At 32.1% G+C, this 18438-nt stretch overlaps 2 protein-coding genes across 6 annotated transcripts; both read left to right on the forward strand.

Moving 5' to 3' along the window:
• The first annotated feature begins 1076 nt into the window (after positions 1–1076).
• LOC100807744 (uncharacterized) lies at positions 1077–8089 on the forward strand. Of its 5 annotated transcripts, none has more exons than XM_006594276.4 (16): positions 1077–1231; positions 2233–2334; positions 2460–2567; positions 2987–3022; positions 3229–3339; positions 3510–3593; positions 3667–3785; positions 4385–4486; positions 5005–5121; positions 5200–5265; positions 5529–5595; positions 6498–6551; positions 6748–6840; positions 7457–7483; positions 7567–7602; positions 7764–8089. In XM_006594276.4, exons 2-16 carry the CDS (start codon positions 2332–2334, stop codon positions 7905–7907), a joined length of 1167 nt encoding a protein of 388 aa, XP_006594339.1. In that variant the 5' UTR covers positions 1077–1231; positions 2233–2331; the 3' UTR covers positions 7908–8089. The 5 variants fall into 5 exon arrangements, with proteins under 5 accessions (XP_006594339.1, XP_014621136.1, XP_003541558.1 ...); XM_014765650.3 differs by having other exon boundaries at positions 1119–1980; XM_003541510.5 differs by having other exon boundaries at positions 1119–1464.
• Positions 8090–10537: 2448 nt separating this feature from the next.
• LOC100795535 (secretory carrier-associated membrane protein-like) lies at positions 10538–17631 on the forward strand. The gene is given in 12 exon segments (NM_001254072.2): positions 10538–10707; positions 12594–12710; positions 12817–12879; positions 13763–13796; positions 13998–14120; positions 14754–14816; positions 14922–15015; positions 16127–16172; positions 16258–16325; positions 16796–16844; positions 17064–17129; positions 17251–17631. Coding segments are annotated over 12 exon segments (867 nt in total). The 5' UTR covers positions 10538–10650; the 3' UTR covers positions 17338–17631.
• The last annotated feature ends 807 nt before the right edge of the window (positions 17632–18438 follow it).

Below are 18438 nucleotides of genomic sequence, written 5' to 3' on the forward strand. Positions count from 1 at the left end.
ATGATGTGTCTTAATTAAATGATCTATTTATATAATTATTTATTTTAAAAGTTTTCTATTTTTAATTTTTAAAATATAATATTCTTTTTAATAATAATATATTTTTTCTTTATAAATTTTAAGTAAATTTAAAAATACTCACATGGAAAACTTAGTAGCTAATAAGTATCCAATTCAAATCTTATATTAGGAGTGTTATATGTTTAATTTTTAAATAATAATTCGCTAAACTTGAGAAAATTATAAATAAATAAAAATAAAGGAAAATGTAATTGGCAAAATCAATAATAAAACACAGAGTCAATGCATTTAAGTGATAGAAATACGTAATTCCATTTATTTGAGTCACATAAATTGAAAAAATAATTTAATATTCAAACATTGACATTGTAAAATTTTTATTAAACAATAAAAAATATTATTATTGATATATTTTTATGGTAATTATTATAAAAATTAATAAATTTATTAAATATGACAATTTATAATTAGATAATATTATAATTTTTTTATATTATCAATGTATATACTACTATTATTTACAGAAAAATATTTCTTAAAAATTATTTCATTAAATAACTCCATCCGACTGAATTAATCATTGGCTTTAATTAGAATAAATAACAATAATGCTAGTACTAGTATCAAAAAAGAGAAAGCAGGGGAAGGAAAGAGAAAGGAAAATGGATGCAAAAAGTACAAGAAGAGAAATGAGGGTGTGATGGGCACCATGACACAAAAACATTTCTTATTTTAAGTGATATTACTTAATATTTCCATCATTGATATTTATAAGATCTGAATTATTAAATTTGTTTGTTTATATTTTTATTGATTGTCTTATGTATTAATTAATTTTAAAATAAAAAGCTTATCAATCATAATAACTACTTTTTTTTTTATTAATCTTTTGATGAATTAAATAATTAAATCTAATATAATTTAATGATATAGTAGTATTATTATGTCCCCGTGACCTATGCTGATGTAATTTTTAAGGTTTCACTTTCATAACAGTCTTTAGTTTCCTCAAAACCAAGGTTGGTACTTGCTAGCTAGCTTCCAATAATACCCCAAAATGCGAAAGCCCCTAACCCCACGCATGCATATAATCATACTTTTCTAACACTGTTCTGTTCCAACGTGCCCTTTCCTCACTCTTCCATCTTTCTCGCTCTCACCTTACTCCTCTCTCTGTTTCCCCTCTTCATTTCGATTCTTCTGCATCTGGGTATGTCCCGTGATCTTCAAAGTTTCGTCCTTTTCCACTTTTCTTGCACACCCTTTTGTTTTTCCCAGGTTCTTGTCCACCCCCATTGCCCCTTTCCTTCCTCTGTTTCGTACATTTTCTCTGCTGGGTCCAGTGATTTGATTCAGGGGAAGATCTTGAAATGTTAGAAATTTTTTCACTTTGTCTTGTCTCGGGAAAATGATGTTTCGATTTGTGACGCCAATGAAATGAAGGTTTTTGCGGTCTTTTTTATTTTATTTTATTTTGGGGTGGAAGTAAAACTTTACTCTTCTTTATGTGGCGATGCTGAATGAAAGTTTAGATGGGTTAGATCTAATTGAAAAGCTTAAGGGGTTGTTTTCTCTGTTATTTTATATGAAGATGTTAAAGAATGAGTCAATTTCTTCTTTTCACCGAAAAAGTATTTATCTTGTTTTAATATAGCAATTGGACTTTGCTTGAGAAGAATGGAGTTTTGGTTGTTTTGGCTAGCTATGGATTTCCCCCTGTTTTTTCATTGTCTTTTTCATGCGATCCTCGTGTCGGTTAAACCCAATGCATGCAGCTCTGTTTTCGTGTTCCATGAGGTGCTTATGTGTTGTATCATGTAATGCCAGTTTTGGAATTTCTTTGATATGTGTCTTTTGTTTCTGTTTTATGAGGAGGTTTGGGTGGTGCTGAAAAGTGTGTGTGGATTAAGCAACTTGTGATCATTGCCAATACTCTAAGCATGTTTCTCAAATTCACATGTATTAGCTCTTTCTTGTCACACTGCTGCATGTGCATCAATATCTCACTACCCCTTTTGTTAGTCCTCAATCTCCTACACAAAAGTGACTGTAATTATGTATATGGCATTTAGTTCTGTGCATTTTTTCTCTGTTTTGGACCTTCGGGGTTGAGTTGGCCAGTGATTAAGCTCAAGAGTCAAAAGCAATCCTTTTCCCTTTACTCCCGTGTGTTTTGTACGATGAAATGATTTCTGATACTTTCTATTGCAGCAAGCAGTTTGTGATGAAGATTGAGTAAGAAATTCATTTTTTCTATGAGGTCAATCAAATCATGGAGGTGGCCCACGAGAAAAAGGAGTTTCTTGCCTAATGGTTTGTCTTGGTTTCTTTGAAGTCATTACTTTTGATATTTCTAAGCAGAGTATCTTGTAACTAGATTTTTGTTAAGGAGTTCTGTTTGTAACTTCACTCTTTCATTGTGGATTTTCTTGGACCAGGGAAAATCAAGTTTGAAGATGACACAACTGCCTTTTATGGCGGTTGTTTGTATAGTAATGTTGTTTGTTGTGTATAGGACTCTAAAGTATCAAAGTTACCAAGAACAGGTAAGAGATTACATGTCATAACTTTTTGGGCCAAAAATGTTGATTAAATTTCTGTTCTGCATTTGGTTAGGGATCATTTACTGCTGTAGTGCTGCTTTATCCAGAGTAGTATAACAATATCCCTATTCTGGTTAGGAAATTTGTGTAGTGGTTTTGAAAAACAATAAACGATCAAACTCTTTGTTGTCATTAAGTGATATTGAAAAAGTATATCAGCATAAAACCCTATAGCCTTGTTTGAAACTTTTTTCCAGCTCCTAGTATGGACTATGGTGTACATTCAAAAGCCACTTTTTTTGGCAGGTGGGGGCTACATGGCTCAAGTTTACCTTTCTTATAAAGCACCAGTTCATGACTTTGTATTCTTGTTCTTCCTGTTCTAATTTGAAATTTACTTTGTTTTCATTTTTTATTTTCAGATAGACAAACAGTGGAATATCAGGGAAGAGGAAAAGGTATACTCTGATGCTAATCAGTTTTCTTACTCTTTCTAAATTTAAGCTTTGGTGCATTTAGAACAAAAGCTTTGCGGGTTATAGTGAATGATGGCTATGGTTGCTTGAAAATTTTGACGCACCTGCCTACTTTACAATATTAATTTGATAATGTAATTTGGATACATATTCTTTTTCATGTGGGTGCTTTTGATGCCACTGTGCAGGCATATACCGAAACTTCTGGAAACCTGAAGGGCTTACCACAAGGTATAATACAAGCTACTTCAGATCTTGAGTTAAGGCGTTTATGGTCGCCAAGTAATTTGAGGTCAAAGGTCAGCATCTTTGCAATTTTGTTTATTTTACATTGTATAGTTCTATTTAAACCGATAGATGATGGCCGGATTTGTAAACTGCAAGGGGCACACCATCAGTTATCAAAGCTGCTTCACCTGAGCTAGCTAATTTATTGCTTGCTTGCTTGGTGGTAATTATTTGATTGCAGGCTAGTGTTTACTCCAATCGCAACTTACTGGCAGTTGCAGTTGGTATTAAACAAAAGCATAATGTAGATGTGATGGTGCAAAAGGTATTTTTGATGATTCATTGGGTTATCAAAATTGTTTGAATCAGCACTCCTAATCTAATTTCATTGATTTCAGTTTCTTCCAGATAATTTCACAATTATTTTATTCCATTATGATGCCAATCTGGATGGGTGGTGGGATCTTAGTTGGAGTAGCAAGGCCATACATATAACTGCTCAAAACCAAACAAAGTGGTACATATCTAGACTGACCATATAGACTCTTTTTTCTGCCTGAAAAGCTTATATTGTTTATTGTATGTTAATTGAATGGAGTTTGCTTTAAATCTTCTCTTAAAACTAGGAATATATGGAGCATGTCATGTCTATATCACTGAAAGGATTTATTGAAAATCAAAATATCTTATGGACTTTATTGAGTCAATTAAGCTATGCAAACATCTTTAGAAGTTGGGAGAAAATTTTAGTTTCTCGCTGTCAATGTATTGAAATCAAGCTCTTTATTTAGTTTCCTTTTTCTTTTTGGGAACAGCCACTCAAATTGAATAAACATCACAGAAAAACATAACACCTCATTGAAACCATGTGAATCTTCTAGTTGTAGATGAGTTGGGTAATATGCCACTGCATGACCATGGCTGTTACGATTGCTTGGTTATGTATCCCTTTTTGGTCTGTACTGTAGTGTTTCTGTGGATACCAGACTGCTGGTTCTCTTACTTTTTGTTCCTAACATATTACATATATGTTTTTATTTAAATAATTGTGAATGTATATATTTCAAGGGCTTATTTTTTCCCAATCTATATATTAATTCCGGGGTTCTTTCTCAGGTGGTTTGCAAAAAGATTTCTACATCCAGATATAGTTTCTATTTATGATTATATCTTTCTCTGGGATGAGGATTTAGGGGTGGAACATTTTTCTCCATCAAGGTATGACTGATGGTTTTGCTGCACTTCTCTGCTGATGGTATACTTTGATATTTGATGGCCTGGTGGGCCGGTCCAGGCTTGTAAAATAGTGGCCTAAAATGAACCAGGCCAATTTGGCCTGGCTTAGCGGGCCAGGCTGGTCCTGAAAAATGTAAAAGCACTGGGCCTATTTGGTCCATTTTTTCTTAAAATTCATATAAATATAAATTGAAAAAATAGACAGATCAATTTTGGCCCAGCCAGGCCAAGAAATACATAGCCTGTAGGAGATTCGGGTCGGGCTGGGCCAGCCCATTTGACAGCTCTCACGCACAATAAGCTCTATATCATCCTTACTAAGGTCACATTTGATTACTAAGTAATCTTTGTTTGTCTGGAAAGGTAGAAAAAGTGGTAATTGGTTTGATTTATATTCATTATCTTGTTCTTCTCTTAAAGACAAGTCAATCACCTCATGACAGACTTGTGCTCTCAACAAAGAGAATGAGTTAACATGGGCACCTGTTTTTTTCTTCCAGATACATTGAAATTGTGAAGGAAGAAGGATTGGAGATATCTCAACCAGCCCTTGACCCAAATTCGACAGAGATACATCATAGAATTACAGTTAGAGCTAGGACTAAGAAAGTTCATAGGTGACTTATCATTAGAGGCAATTGATATGTACTTGCTAATCAATTTCATACTTAAGCTTTGAGTTTTTGTACATGCAGGAGAGTCTATGAACTCAGAGGCAATACTAAGTGTTCAGACGCAAGTAAAGGGCCTCCATGCACTGGGTAACTGTTACTTTCCTTGGATCTGGTTGTGCTGTGTATTTTTTCAAGATGTTGTTCATTTTGGATCTTATTCACGTGGTGTTATCATCCTTTTTTCTGCCATCTATAAGGCCGATGTTTAAATTTAACCAGTCAATGTATTGAAAATGGAACTTGACAAAATCAATTAACAGTTGCTGTTTTGGAGTTTTATGATATTTTTTTTTTGGTTGTATCTATATTCCTGTTATAAATGACACTGAAATTTCAATACAACTTGGCAGGTTTGTGGAAGGTATGGCTCCTGTTTTCTCTCGATCTGCCTGGTATTGTACTTGGCATCTTATACAGGTAATTTTCATGGTCCATACGAATTGTAAAAATTCTAACTACAGACTTTGCCTGAAATTCGTTCAAAATTATTTAAAGTTTTGTCTCCTTTAAAAAACAATTGTGTTATCTACTGTGGTGTAATGCTATAAACTGAGAGATTGATTGATAGTAAGGTAGGAGACTAGATAAAAATATGAAAGTATATTCTGTATAACTATCTCCAGATCTGGAAAATTCTTGGAATTCAAGAACTGAGAAGGAGAATCACATAAGAAGAAATAAGTAAATTACAGAATTGAGCTCCCAGCCTTAAGAGAGGCTTCTCCTCACTCGGAACCACTCTTTACAATTTTATCTTCTCTCTACTCTTTTGTGTTGTTCTTTTAATCTTTCACTACAATTACGTTAGGCTCCTCCCTCTCTCTTCCTTCCAACCTGTCGTTACTTCTTTTTCCCACTGATTAATCCCTTCATGTCCCTTGATCAGCTCTTGTTTCGACCCTTCAACGATGATGAATACTACTACTCTGCCCTGCTCCTTATTTCCATTAAAATATAATGTATTGCTTAAGCATTCTAGAATTAACTTTGGTCATGGACCTAAAATATACTTTTTTTTTGTTTTAATGAAATTCATTATTTAATATATTCAACCATTTAGTTTGTCAATGTTTTAGAATGCTTGCAAATAGGTTTTTGGAGATGAGGTTGCGGATTAACTTTCTGCCCTTTTCTAGTAATTAAAAATTAAAACTATTCTGATTCTTTGGATTTTAATATTTTATTTTGGTTGATGTCCTTGTGGAGTTTAACTTTGTCTCTTTTGTAATTTCAGTATTCAATTTGTTTTTTATTGGATTAGTTATAGATCAAAATAGTCCATAATTTTGATAACATCATTATCCTTTTCATTTTCTCAGAATGACCTTGTCCATGGATGGGGATTGGATATGAAAGTAGGATATTGTGCACAGGTGAGATTTATAAATTTTCTGGACAAGATTTTTAATTATTCATAGTTCTGGAATGCTTCATGATTTTAATTCAACTTGTATATCAATAGTTGGCTGTCATTATGCTAACTGATTTGCACTTCTTTCTTCCTCTCTTTTTAAATTCATTTACTACATGATAAGTATCATTAACAGTGAAATCAATGTCATTTTCCAGGGAGAACGCACTCAAAATGTGGGAGTTGTTGATAGTGAATTTGTTGTTCACAAGGGAATACAAACTCTGGGTGGTAGCGACGATCCAACTAAAGTATTTTGCTTCTTTCTCTCCTGTTTGAATTAATTTTGTATCCATTTGCTTCCTTGCATACAAACTGTCTTTGCTCCCCAGAAAGAGCATTAGTTTGCAAACTTCATTAAAATTTGTATATATATATTCAATGGTCACAAGCAATCCTGTATTTTTGGCCAAATCCCCATGATTATACATAGGAACAGCCCTTAGGAGCGAGCATTGTTAAGGACACATTTTTTTAACTTCCAGTTGTTTTTCAAAAGATGTTTCTGTTGCTCTATATTCATTTTGTCTGGTGAAATTTATTGGTCTGATCTCAAGCTCCACTAAAACTTGTGTCAATACTCAATAGCATGAACACATTGAGTTGATCATTAGAATATATTCAATGGCTGCAAACACTCCTATAACAACACCCTCTCCCCCCTCCCCCCTCCCTCTTCTTTCAATCATTAGCTTTGATTTTTAAGAATCTTAACCACTTCAAGCTTCCACTTTGATAAGTGATAATATATCATTATCAACAAACAACTAGGGAACACAAGAATTAACTTAATAGGATAAGTTGAATAGCAACTGGACGTCAAGAATCTGCAACAATAATTTTTCTTTTTGGTCTTTCTTTTTGCAGGTTTCAAGTCAGAAAAGGAAAACTCCGGTACAGTTTTAAATGTAATCCTGTTTCCTTTACTAACACACTCAATCCTAACTTCATTTTCTTGCATTTTGTATACCAATCAGAGACACGGTGCAGCGGCCTTTGATCAACGAGTTGAGGTGAGACTTTTTAACCGCCTTTGAATCCAAGCCTTGTATTTGATCACTAAGTAACTTGCAAATGACCTTGTTACATTTTTAGCTGCTTTTGAAACCAAGTATTGTAGTTATTTGTTTTGATTGCAAATGACATTGTTTACATTGCAACATGGACTAATCAGATACGAAGACAATCAACATGGGAACTTGAAGTCTTCAATGAGCGGTGGAATAGAGCTATTGCTGAGGACAAAAACTGGGTTAATCCATTCAAGAGTGATAAAAAACGCATTAGACAAAGGCAGAAAACCAACCGGTTCTCTTAACCACTTATTTTTGTCTAACCTGGTTTCATATGTTAGCCCTTCTTCATTCATAGGGCATTAGTTTTTTCATTTTTTTTTTTTATATATAGGCTTAATTTAGTTTTTGTAGCTGAATGAATTCTCAATTCATTCAATTTTGGAACCTCAACATATTTCTTTATATTCTTTTGTTCTTTTCTTCATGTCACAAATGCTTCCCTTTCTCTTTTTTCTTTTTGCCATACGAGTCCTCTGATATTTTTTATTTGGATGTAATTATCATATTATATGCATCCTTAGTTTTATCATAAAATATATAATGAAGAAGCTTCCATTCTTGTAGTGTTTTGGTTTTGGTGGTTTAAGTTTATTAGCTAAACCATACTCACCAATGTAAATTGCTTCTTATTTTCAACAGAAGCCGAGTTGATCAAATTTTTCAAACTCTAGGTGGAATTTTGTGAGAAGACAAGCAAATTATATTGCTCAAATTCTTGTAAGGACATGAAGATTTAATGCTTGTAAACATGATTTTTATTATATCCCATCATGTATTCACTCTTTTTATATGCAATGAAATGACAGTCTTATTTCCCCTTAAATAAAATGAAAAAAAAAACAAACTGAGGCCGAGTTTGATGTTATTGCCAGTGTAGCAGCCAATTGACATTTTCTTAGACGATAAAATTGGAGATATATAATAATATTTTACAATTTGAATTCATCATTAAAAAATAATTAATGAAAAAAAATTCCATGCAAATTAAATTGGAGATATGTAATACTATTTAATCATTAATTACTTTAAAATTTTCTTTGCATGAATTTTTTTTCATTAGTTATTTTTTTACCTCAAGTTTTAAAATTTCATCATTTTATAATTAATTAATTCTTATTTTGTTTCATACTAACACTCTTTTTCTTTTAAGCTTAATTATTTATATTTATATTTTTTACTTTTTAATTTTTTTTCTTAACAATATAAGTTGTTTATATTTTCCTCTTAAATGAAAAATATCCTTGTAATAACAGAATACGAAAGGCCGTAATCGATACGTTTGTGAGCCCGTCAGTCAAGGTTAGTGAGTGTTCTATTCAAAAACAACCTGCAAATGTCTACTCTAATCTCTCAAACAACCAATTGATCCGACCGATATTATATTTGATTTTAAGATTTTGAGTTTGAGTTTTATGAAAAATATATATAATTGAGAAGATGATATTTTTATCCTGTAAAAGTGATTGATTTTCGGATGAAAACTAGCCATCAATAATGTCAGTAAATATTTTGTATTAATAACATAATTAAAAAAAATATATGATATATGATGTAGTATGTTTTTATTTCCAAGTGTTACTAGAATTCTTTGTAATGAATTTTCTCTTTTATAGAAAGTACGAAAAAGGATAACATTTTTATCCCCCTAATAAGCTCTTATATGTTATCAGGTTGCAACAAGCAACATTACCATCCCACCTAGAAAATGACATGATTTTGAATTAAAGTTCTGTTCTGGAGGATCTGAGCGAACCCAAATTTGAAATTTTGGCTTCCTCTAACAGCAAATGCCAAATACACAATTTGAAAATTTTGGCCAGTTTTCAACAACAAATACACAAGTCCTATTTGGACAAAAAAAGATTGATTACCTTTTTCATTTTACCACGGGTAAGATACAATTGCTTAAAAAAAATAAAAAACACTTGATTACCTGCCTTTGTCGTGAAATGCGGTTCTGTTTTTAGGATGATATTACCTGCCAAATATAAATGAACCACAACACCAACCACTAATCCATCCCATTAATATTTGAATTTTCTATTATCAAATATAAATGTAAAAAATAACAATATCAATAACTTGGAGCAGCTCCTATCCAATTCTATTATTAATAGTTGAATTTTCTTATAATTGAGTTAGTTGGAATACTATTAGAACAAATGAGTTCTTAAAAAAATTATTATTTAAGCAATTTAAAAATAAAATCCACTAAAAATAAGTTTAAAATTCAAGTTAGATTCTATTATTAGAATGAAAATGGCAAATATTCTGAAATCTTATATGACACCAAATATCTATTAAAAAAGATTAAAACCTCAAATTGAGTTCATGTATTAAAAATAGTCATACATACTATTGCATATTTTTATATTATATTAAAAAATATTATGAGTTTAATTTAATACTTTATAAGTATATATTCTTATATTGTAAAAAATAATAATTTAAATATATATTTTAATTAATTATTATAAAAACAGTAAATTTATCATACATAAAACTATCTAATTAAGTGAATAGTTTTTTATACTATAATTATATTTTAGTTATCTGTCAAAAAAATATACTCTAATTAAATTTAAATCTTCTATAATGTCACATTAACAAAAAATTAAATTTTTTTTCTTATTTTTTTTTCGAATATCAAATCCTCCAATTATATTTATAGTTTAATTCCTATTTGTTTTTTCAAATATCAAATCCTCCAATTATATTTTTAGTTTAATGTGTGGGAAAGCAAAGTTGAAAGCAGAGTCAATGTCTTTAAATTTTCTTCTGTATTAAGCTGACCAAAGACAAATCCTTTTTGTATCTGTAGCTGGAATTTTCTTCCTTCTTACTTTACCTTCGATTGTCACCTTCTAATTCTGCAACAAGTTCCAAACCTTCAAATCTCACTGCCCCAAAAATCCTTTCTTTTTTAAATAGCCATTTGACTTCAGCCTCTACAGCAGAGTCCCAGATCTCTGCATTCCAATTCCCATGGCTGGTCGCTATGACAGTAACCCCTTCGATGAGGAAGAAGTTAACCCCTTCTATGTAAGTCCTTCTTTTGTTGCTGCTTTTTTTCTTTTTTTTTGAGATTTTGTGAACTGGGTATGCTCAAAGTTGAGATTTTGTGAACTGGTTATGCTCGAAGTTGGGATTTTGTGAACTGGGTATGCAATTTTTTGTTGAACTTGATTTGATCCTGTTTTGGGGTGTTTCAGCATGCTATTTTGGTCAAATTATTGTTTTTGAAATTTTGTTGTTGTTGATTTTCGGTTGACTTGTTTGATACTATAATTGGATGTGGTCGAGGAAACCGGATTCTTTGGGTAGTTAGTTATAGATTTTGTTCTCTCTGCTTCTTCATGTAGGGTTTGGTGTTTTTTAAAGATGTTTTGGCCTGAAGAACTTACCTTTAGAATTAAGCTCAATATTTCTGGCCTTTAAAAAAAAAGCTCAATATTTCTGGACGAATCTCTTGCATGTCCTTGAGATTTGCTTGCAGATGCAGATACTAGTATTGTGTTTCCTAACTTTAGAGTGTCTAATAACTTTTAGTGAATTGACATGAAGTATTTGTCCCTTCAGGGTTGATGGGATTCTATAAGTTTTTAAATCCATTCTTTATTTAAAGAAAAAAAAATGTGAAACTCCTGACCACATAGGATTAAATATTAACTAGAGACTGAAATTCCTGGTAATGGTTTATTTGAAAGAGATACTGAGAGACAACTCCCCTTTGATGGAGGATAAATTGTGGTGTGTGTGTGTGTAACTATGATTGGAAAATATACGGGTTATATTAAGTAATTCCATATGTTACTGTGTGAGAGGGTGTGTGTGTGTACAAGGTACAAACACACACATATTCTATTAATTGGACTTTGGCTGGCTATGCAAATCAGCACTGAAAAGTAGAATTTGATTAGAAACAAAGGCATAGCAAATCAGGAGCAGCTTAAAATATCCTCAATGGATGGAACATGATATAATTACAAAAAACAGAAACTAAAATGCATGACCATATACCTCTAATCCTGTTAGATACCAGACAATGTATTTCCTTAAAGCAACCATCTGTAAGGGGAAAAGCATCAAGCCAGTCAAACTTCAGTGGGGTGCGTTTTACACCGCAGTGAGTTTATTAATCAAGCATCTGTGAATAATAAAGTCAATCAAATTGGTTTTTGATGATTTAAAAAGTCCCATAGGGCCATAGCCTATGATCAGTGGTGTGTGTAGGACTGAAGGATAGATGGCACACAGCTTTTATGCAAGTGTGTGAACACTGAATAATATTCACTTTTTTTAGAATATTCTAAATTTATGATTCAGAATTTTAAAATTGTATATAGTTTTAATGACTGACATTGCATAAAGAAAAAGTATTGTCAAATATATCTTAACTTTTTTATTTGTTACATATTAGTTTTGCAAATGCAAAGATTTAGGAAGTAATATAAGCCCACAAAATATTACCAAAGGTCTCTAAAGATCACAAAATAACTAAAAATGCAATAATGCTATTCAAAGCTATGTTGTGTGACGTTTTATAGGTGTATGATTGTGATATTGACATTTTTCCTTTACATGAAATGGACTGATAGATGAGAGAAGAAAATTTAGATATTGTGATTACTAGTGAATCATTTGGAGAGCAAAAATTGAGGAAAAGGAAGAGGTGAGTTGGGAGTTGGGAGCACTTGCCCTGCTGGTGCCTCCTCCCACATTTAAAAAAAAAAAAGGAAATTTTGAGTTTTCAGTTTTCACTACCTTGTCATGGCAACATCCTTATTGTAGTTGAACTCTAGGGTCTATGTTCATGACTAGCTTTATTTATTTATTTTTTACAATGTACATTACATATCAGATGCTGATAAAATGCTATAAATCTTTTGCAACTTACTTAATGTCTTGTAATGTTTTTAAAATGTTAGAATCCTGGAAGTGTTCCCGCTGCCACTAATTCAAGGCTTTCACCTCTGAAGCCAGAACCTGTTGATTATAATTATGGCTTTGGTGCGACAGTTGATATACCTCTTGATTCATCAACGGTATGTATATAATTGAGGTTGTTAAAATCCTCAGGTTTTTTTTTTCTATTTATAATGTGTTGTTGCAAGTATTGAGTGTGGTTTTGCTAATTCATTTCAACATTAGGATTTGAAAAAGAAGGAGAAGGAACTTCAAGCCAAGGAAACTGAATTGAGAAAAAGGGAACAGGTATATGATGGTATTTCTTGTTGTCTCTATGTTAGTTGAGAGTTCCCTTAGTTGATATTTACTGAGATGGGAACATTTTCCCCTTTGAGAGGTATTCTTTCCCCTCTTTCAAGAGTTCTGTTCTCATTTCTTCTCATCCCCTTCAATTTCCAACTTCTATGTTTGAGATGTCTTCTTGTCCTCCATGATATAATCTTGGTTCTCTTGCATTATCCCTTTGAAAAAATGTACTAACAGTTGAAAATACATATGTTTGGTAGAGTTACAATTTGAAAAGTCTTGGAGAAAGCATTTCCAGTTTAGGAACAATTTACTGGATGAGTGGTTAGTTGGTATTGCATAAAACAATATACTGACTAAATAAACATTCTGTTAACTATTCTTATATATATATATATTCCTTTTACTAACTTTTTATGGACATTAAATTTTATCAATTTAATGGTTTGATTAAAAATTCTTAAAAAGATCAAATATATAAAATGTTATACAATTTTAAAACTAGTTGATACTTAATCAAAAAGCTTTTTTTTAATGTATCATATGCTTTTTAAAATATAAGTATCGGCTAAAAGATTACTTACCTATAAATGTTCAATTAATCTAAAATTTGGTGTGCATGATTATCGATACAATATCATATGATTTAATGGTTTGATTTGTTGAATTTGTATTTTATAAAAATATATTGAGTGGAGTAGGTGTCTAACACTTACTCCCAGAGTAAGTGAATCATTTCCCATATTACCTGAGTCTACAAACATCAAGAATTTGAACTGAATCTGATTGATTATATTACCTGACTTTGGATATGAATATCTGTCAACTGCAAATGCCTGAAAATTCACATGTATTTTTGTTTCTTTTTATTTATCAAATCCAGGAAGTGAGACGGAGAGAAGAAGCTGCTTCACGAGGTGATTTACATTTCCTGATTCTGTATTTGAAGTTTTTTACTAGTTTTTTTTGGTTCTTTTGGGGGGTGGGGGGGGGGGCGGGGGGGTGATTTTTGTTTGGGTTGGCATTCAATTGCATAGAGGAAGTGTCTTGGAATTATATGCACTAATTTAGGTTCTGCTTTAGTACTACTAGTAGGTATTTATATTTTTGTTTTGCAGCTGGAATTGTTCTTGAGGAGAAGAATTGGCCGCCTTTTTTCCCAATAATCCATCACGACATTGCTAATGAAATTCCAATTCATCTTCAAAAATTGCAATATGTTGCATTTACTACACTGTTAGGTATGTTATCTGATATATATATATATATATATATATATATATATATATATATATATATATATATATTATTATTATTATTTTTTTTGGGGGGGAGGAGGAGGAACTTGGTTCCTATTATGGCATTGTTTCAGCATTCATGCACATTTATTGTCAGTTCTTTCATTTATTTTTCAATTTTTTCTTTAGTCAATTCTATTTCATGGATCCTTTTCTTAATTATCTTTTAATTGGCATCAATGTCAAAAGCTTTACACCTTATATTAAAAAGTTGCAATTTGGAATCTTTATTCTTTTCTACTCCCTAATTTTTTTCTGATAAAACATTAAATAATTTTAGGCCTTGAAGAGAGGAGAGATACTCTGAATAACTAGTTTTGTCTGAAATTGATTGATTTGAAACCATTAACCTGGATGCTTCGAACTAATCTGTTTTATTGAGTAAGATAATGGCCTGATAAATACATTCTCTATTTATTTGTTCGTAGCATGATCTCATGTTTTGATTAATTATGGTCACAATAAATGTATCTATCAGGATTCATGAGTGATTTGTAAGTCATGTAATTTTATACCCAAAATCAATGCAAGTATGAGATTGGTTCACTGTCATTGATAAATAGTTCTATCATGCAGGATTAGTGTTGTGCCTTTTTTGGAATGTTATAGCTGTTACTGCAGCTTGGATTAAGGGTGAAGGTGAGTTTAGATACAGAGTATTTTCTTAGGTTATTTTACAGCTCAAATTACAAATCTGACATTTCCAAATTCCATGCATTTGGAACTTGGCCTTGTTTGTTGCAGGTGTAAAAATATGGTTTCTTGCCATTATCTACTTCATAGCAGGGGTCCCTGGAGCATATGTTCTGTGGTATCGCCCATTATATCGTGCTTTTAGGTAAAAAAAATAATTCTTATGTGCATTTATTTGTTTTATTTTTTTTAATGTATTATGCAACTTCAATTTGTGAGCATTTATTTTATAACTTGTATACTAAGACTAAAAATTGTTTTCGAGAACAGATGCATGTTTGGGTTTTAGTGATTCAACCTCGGGGCTTTATGAGTGTTATCATGTTTTATCACATTTGGTTGTGTCCATAATTAATGTAAACAGTAGAAGTTTTGAATTCTTGAAGTAAATAAATATTAGAATTTGGGCAGAGGGCTTAACTCCAAATAATTGGCTTATAAGGTGAGGTCTGCCTAAGCTTTATAAGGATTACATTGGCTATATCTCTAGTTAATGTGGGATCTCTACACTTGAGAGCCAATGATCTGTCGGCTGCACTCTATGACGTTTCACTCAACCTTTCTAGTCATCCTCTCCATAGGTGACCTTTTTTGAGATACTGGAGCCATCTCTGCTAAGCCATAATAATGGCGGGATGTAACCACAAATAAGGCAGCTTTCCAACAATAAATTCTGAGACATTGTTGTTGACAATTTATTATGAGAGACATCAAGTACAGAAAATTCTGCCTTATGCTTTGAAGCATTCATGAGAACAATAGGCAACTATGCATGCATTTCCTACAACATGGACTAGCCATGGCTGATGGATTGAGGGCTAAAAGATGGAAGTGGTGGTGGTGGATAGCTGTCACGTGGACTATTTGGCAGCAATGAAATAAGCTGATATTCTCCAATGATGTTTTTGACAGCAACAAACTCATGGATGATGCAGTCTTCTTACTTTGGACATGGTTGCGGAATTTAGAGAAGGATTTTTCCATGCATTTTAACCAATGGTCTAGTAACATTACAGCAGGGTTCATGTAACAGTAATATTTAGACTAATTCTAGCTTGCTCAAATCTGGGGTAGCCCGACTGTGGTTCCACTCCCGACTCCATTTTAGTCTGCTTTGGAACCATTGGCACGGGCAATCCAATATCTGTAATTTAGTACCTCTGGTACTCAATTAATATATAATATTTATTTTTGCTGAGCAAAAAAAAAAAATTTGGTCTTACTGTTGATCTTGAATATGCTGTTCTTTTTTGCAGGAATGAAAGTGCTTTGAAATTTGGATGGTTTTTCATGTTTTATCTGGTAAATGGATTGTACTTTTTAATGTGCATAAGCTATGCTTAAAAACTGTAAGAAATCTAATCATCTTCATTTCTTCTGCTTACAGCTTCACATAGGATTCTGCATCTTAGCTGCAGTTGCTCCTCCTATAGTTTTCAAAGGCAAATCCCTGACGTACGGCAATTTCATATATGTTCTCTATTTAACATGCTAATATTACTCATATGGCTTTATTTTTGTCACAAGAAGACTAAGCTTTCAAATTCATTTTCTTTGCACAAGATAGGTTTCTTTTTTTTCTTTCCCTTTTCAAAAGTAGAAGTAAATGACAAATCTATTAGTCATTGATATTAGTTGGTTGGGCTGACATTGAGAGGAATTAAGGCATATTACCTATAAATAAGAGGAGAGATTGATAGAGAGGGGATCATGCCATTTGTGAGGAAATCAGGGGCATTGGGAGGTGTTGACCCTCAAAGATATGTAGTGTTGTAATCAAGTAACGGGTTTCTATTAAAATCTAAGTTGGCATGTTGGTGAGTATGGTATAATTTGGATTTTAAGGGTTGTTTCATATCTTCAAGAGGCTTAAGTTATTCCCATTTTTTAACCTAGTGATGGACACTGTCTACTCATTGATACAGGGGCATTCTGGCTGCCATAGATGTGCTGGGCGACCATGCTTTGATTGGGGTAAGAGTGTCTATCATGAATTATTTCTTATTCCTACGTACTATTTAATTGTCAATGCCGTAGCAATTTGATACATGTTAAGTCATATGTTAAATATAAGACTTTCTGCATGGCCCATAATGCCTCATCCTTTTGCAAATACTACAGAATGCAACCTAAGCAATATTCTGCTTCTGAATGATTGATCTTTTATTATGATTTTCTCCATTTGCCTTGTAGATCTTCTACTTCATTGGATTTGGATTGTTCTGCGTTGAAACTTTGATCAGCATTTGGGTTATTCAGGTTTGACTACACTTCTTGAACTTTCCAATCATCTTAAGCACATGCACCAGCATTTTGAATGCCATGATTTCCTTATGAATTACCACATACCAACTCACTATTTCTTTGGTTTGCTATACAGCAAGTATACATGTACTTCCGCGGCAGTGGGAAGGCCGCTGAGATGAAACGGGAGGCCGCAAGGGGAGCACTGAGGGCTGCAATATGATTCATCAGTCTTGTGGAGAAGGAAGTGTGGATAACTTGTGTATGGATCAATGTTGTATATTAGAAGCCACACACAGAAATTGTGAACAAAAATATTTCACTGAGCATGATTTTTGTTTACAGCTGTTATTTGTTTATTTATTTTTCTGTTTAGCATGCTACCTATTAATGTGGTTTGTTAGTGTATATCGAAAGCTGAGAGCTTGGACATACTAGTGGCTGGTAGAAACATGCTATAATTTATGGAAATTAATCCTCTATATAGTTTAAAAGGTTCACTTGTCTTGTTCCAAAAGCTAGTTCTATCAATCTATCTTGAATGGCCAATATCAGACTTCAATGCCCATCTTACTTTGGGGATAAGAAATTGGCTTAATTGCATTTTTTTTACCATTGGCTCTTTAATTTTTAGCAATTTTTACCCCAATAAATCAAGATTGAGTTAAGGTTATTTAGTGAAACTTGCATGAAATTCAACAACAATAAAATAAGGAGTGCTAACAACATACTCTTTCCAACACACTTTCTTTTATTAATTAAATTTTATTTAAAAAAATACAAAATTATGATTGAGGTTTATCAAATGAGTGAAATTTACACAATTTTGTGAATTTTATCAAGATGATGAATCTTGATTTAACAAAGTGAAGTTGTGATTGATGATTGATTGATTATGAGTTCAAATTTGGAAATAGTCTCTTTATAAATGTAAGAGTAAGGTTGCGTACACTAATCCTTTTCGTACCTTCACATAGTGAGGAACGTTCTAATATTGGGGTACATTAGTTTTTCTGTAAATTTACCAAATTTTAGTAAATTCTAGCCTAATAAAAAATGTGTTGAATTTTTTAAATTCTAGCCTAATAAAAAATGTGTTAAAGAGTATATTGTTAACATTTTTTATAAGATTATGTTTTGAAGAGGGTTTTGAAAGGAATGTGTTGCTGCAAACACTCCTCTTTGGGTCAATAGGTGTTGATTACACTTGATATTTAAATGTCTAGCATTCACTAGCATATATATATATATATATATATATATTGCTAAATGTCATATAGTTGTACGATAAAATATGTCTTTGAATTTGGTAGATACTTTTTTA

The sequence above is a fragment of the Glycine max genome, chromosome 13, assembly GCF_000004515.6.
Source record: "Glycine max cultivar Williams 82 chromosome 13, Glycine_max_v4.0, whole genome shotgun sequence".
NCBI classification, from domain to species: Eukaryota; Viridiplantae; Streptophyta; class Magnoliopsida; order Fabales; family Fabaceae; genus Glycine; species Glycine max.

Bases quoted from the DNA above. Each gene is read 5' to 3' on its own strand.
- LOC100807744 (XM_006594276.4), top strand. The intron at 3,023-3,228 runs GTATACTCTGAT...GCCACTGTGCAG, and splicing joins ATATCAGGGAAGAGGAAAAG to GCATATACCGAAACTTCTGG. The intron at 3,340-3,509 runs GTCAGCATCTTT...ATTTGATTGCAG, and splicing joins CAAGTAATTTGAGGTCAAAG to GCTAGTGTTTACTCCAATCG.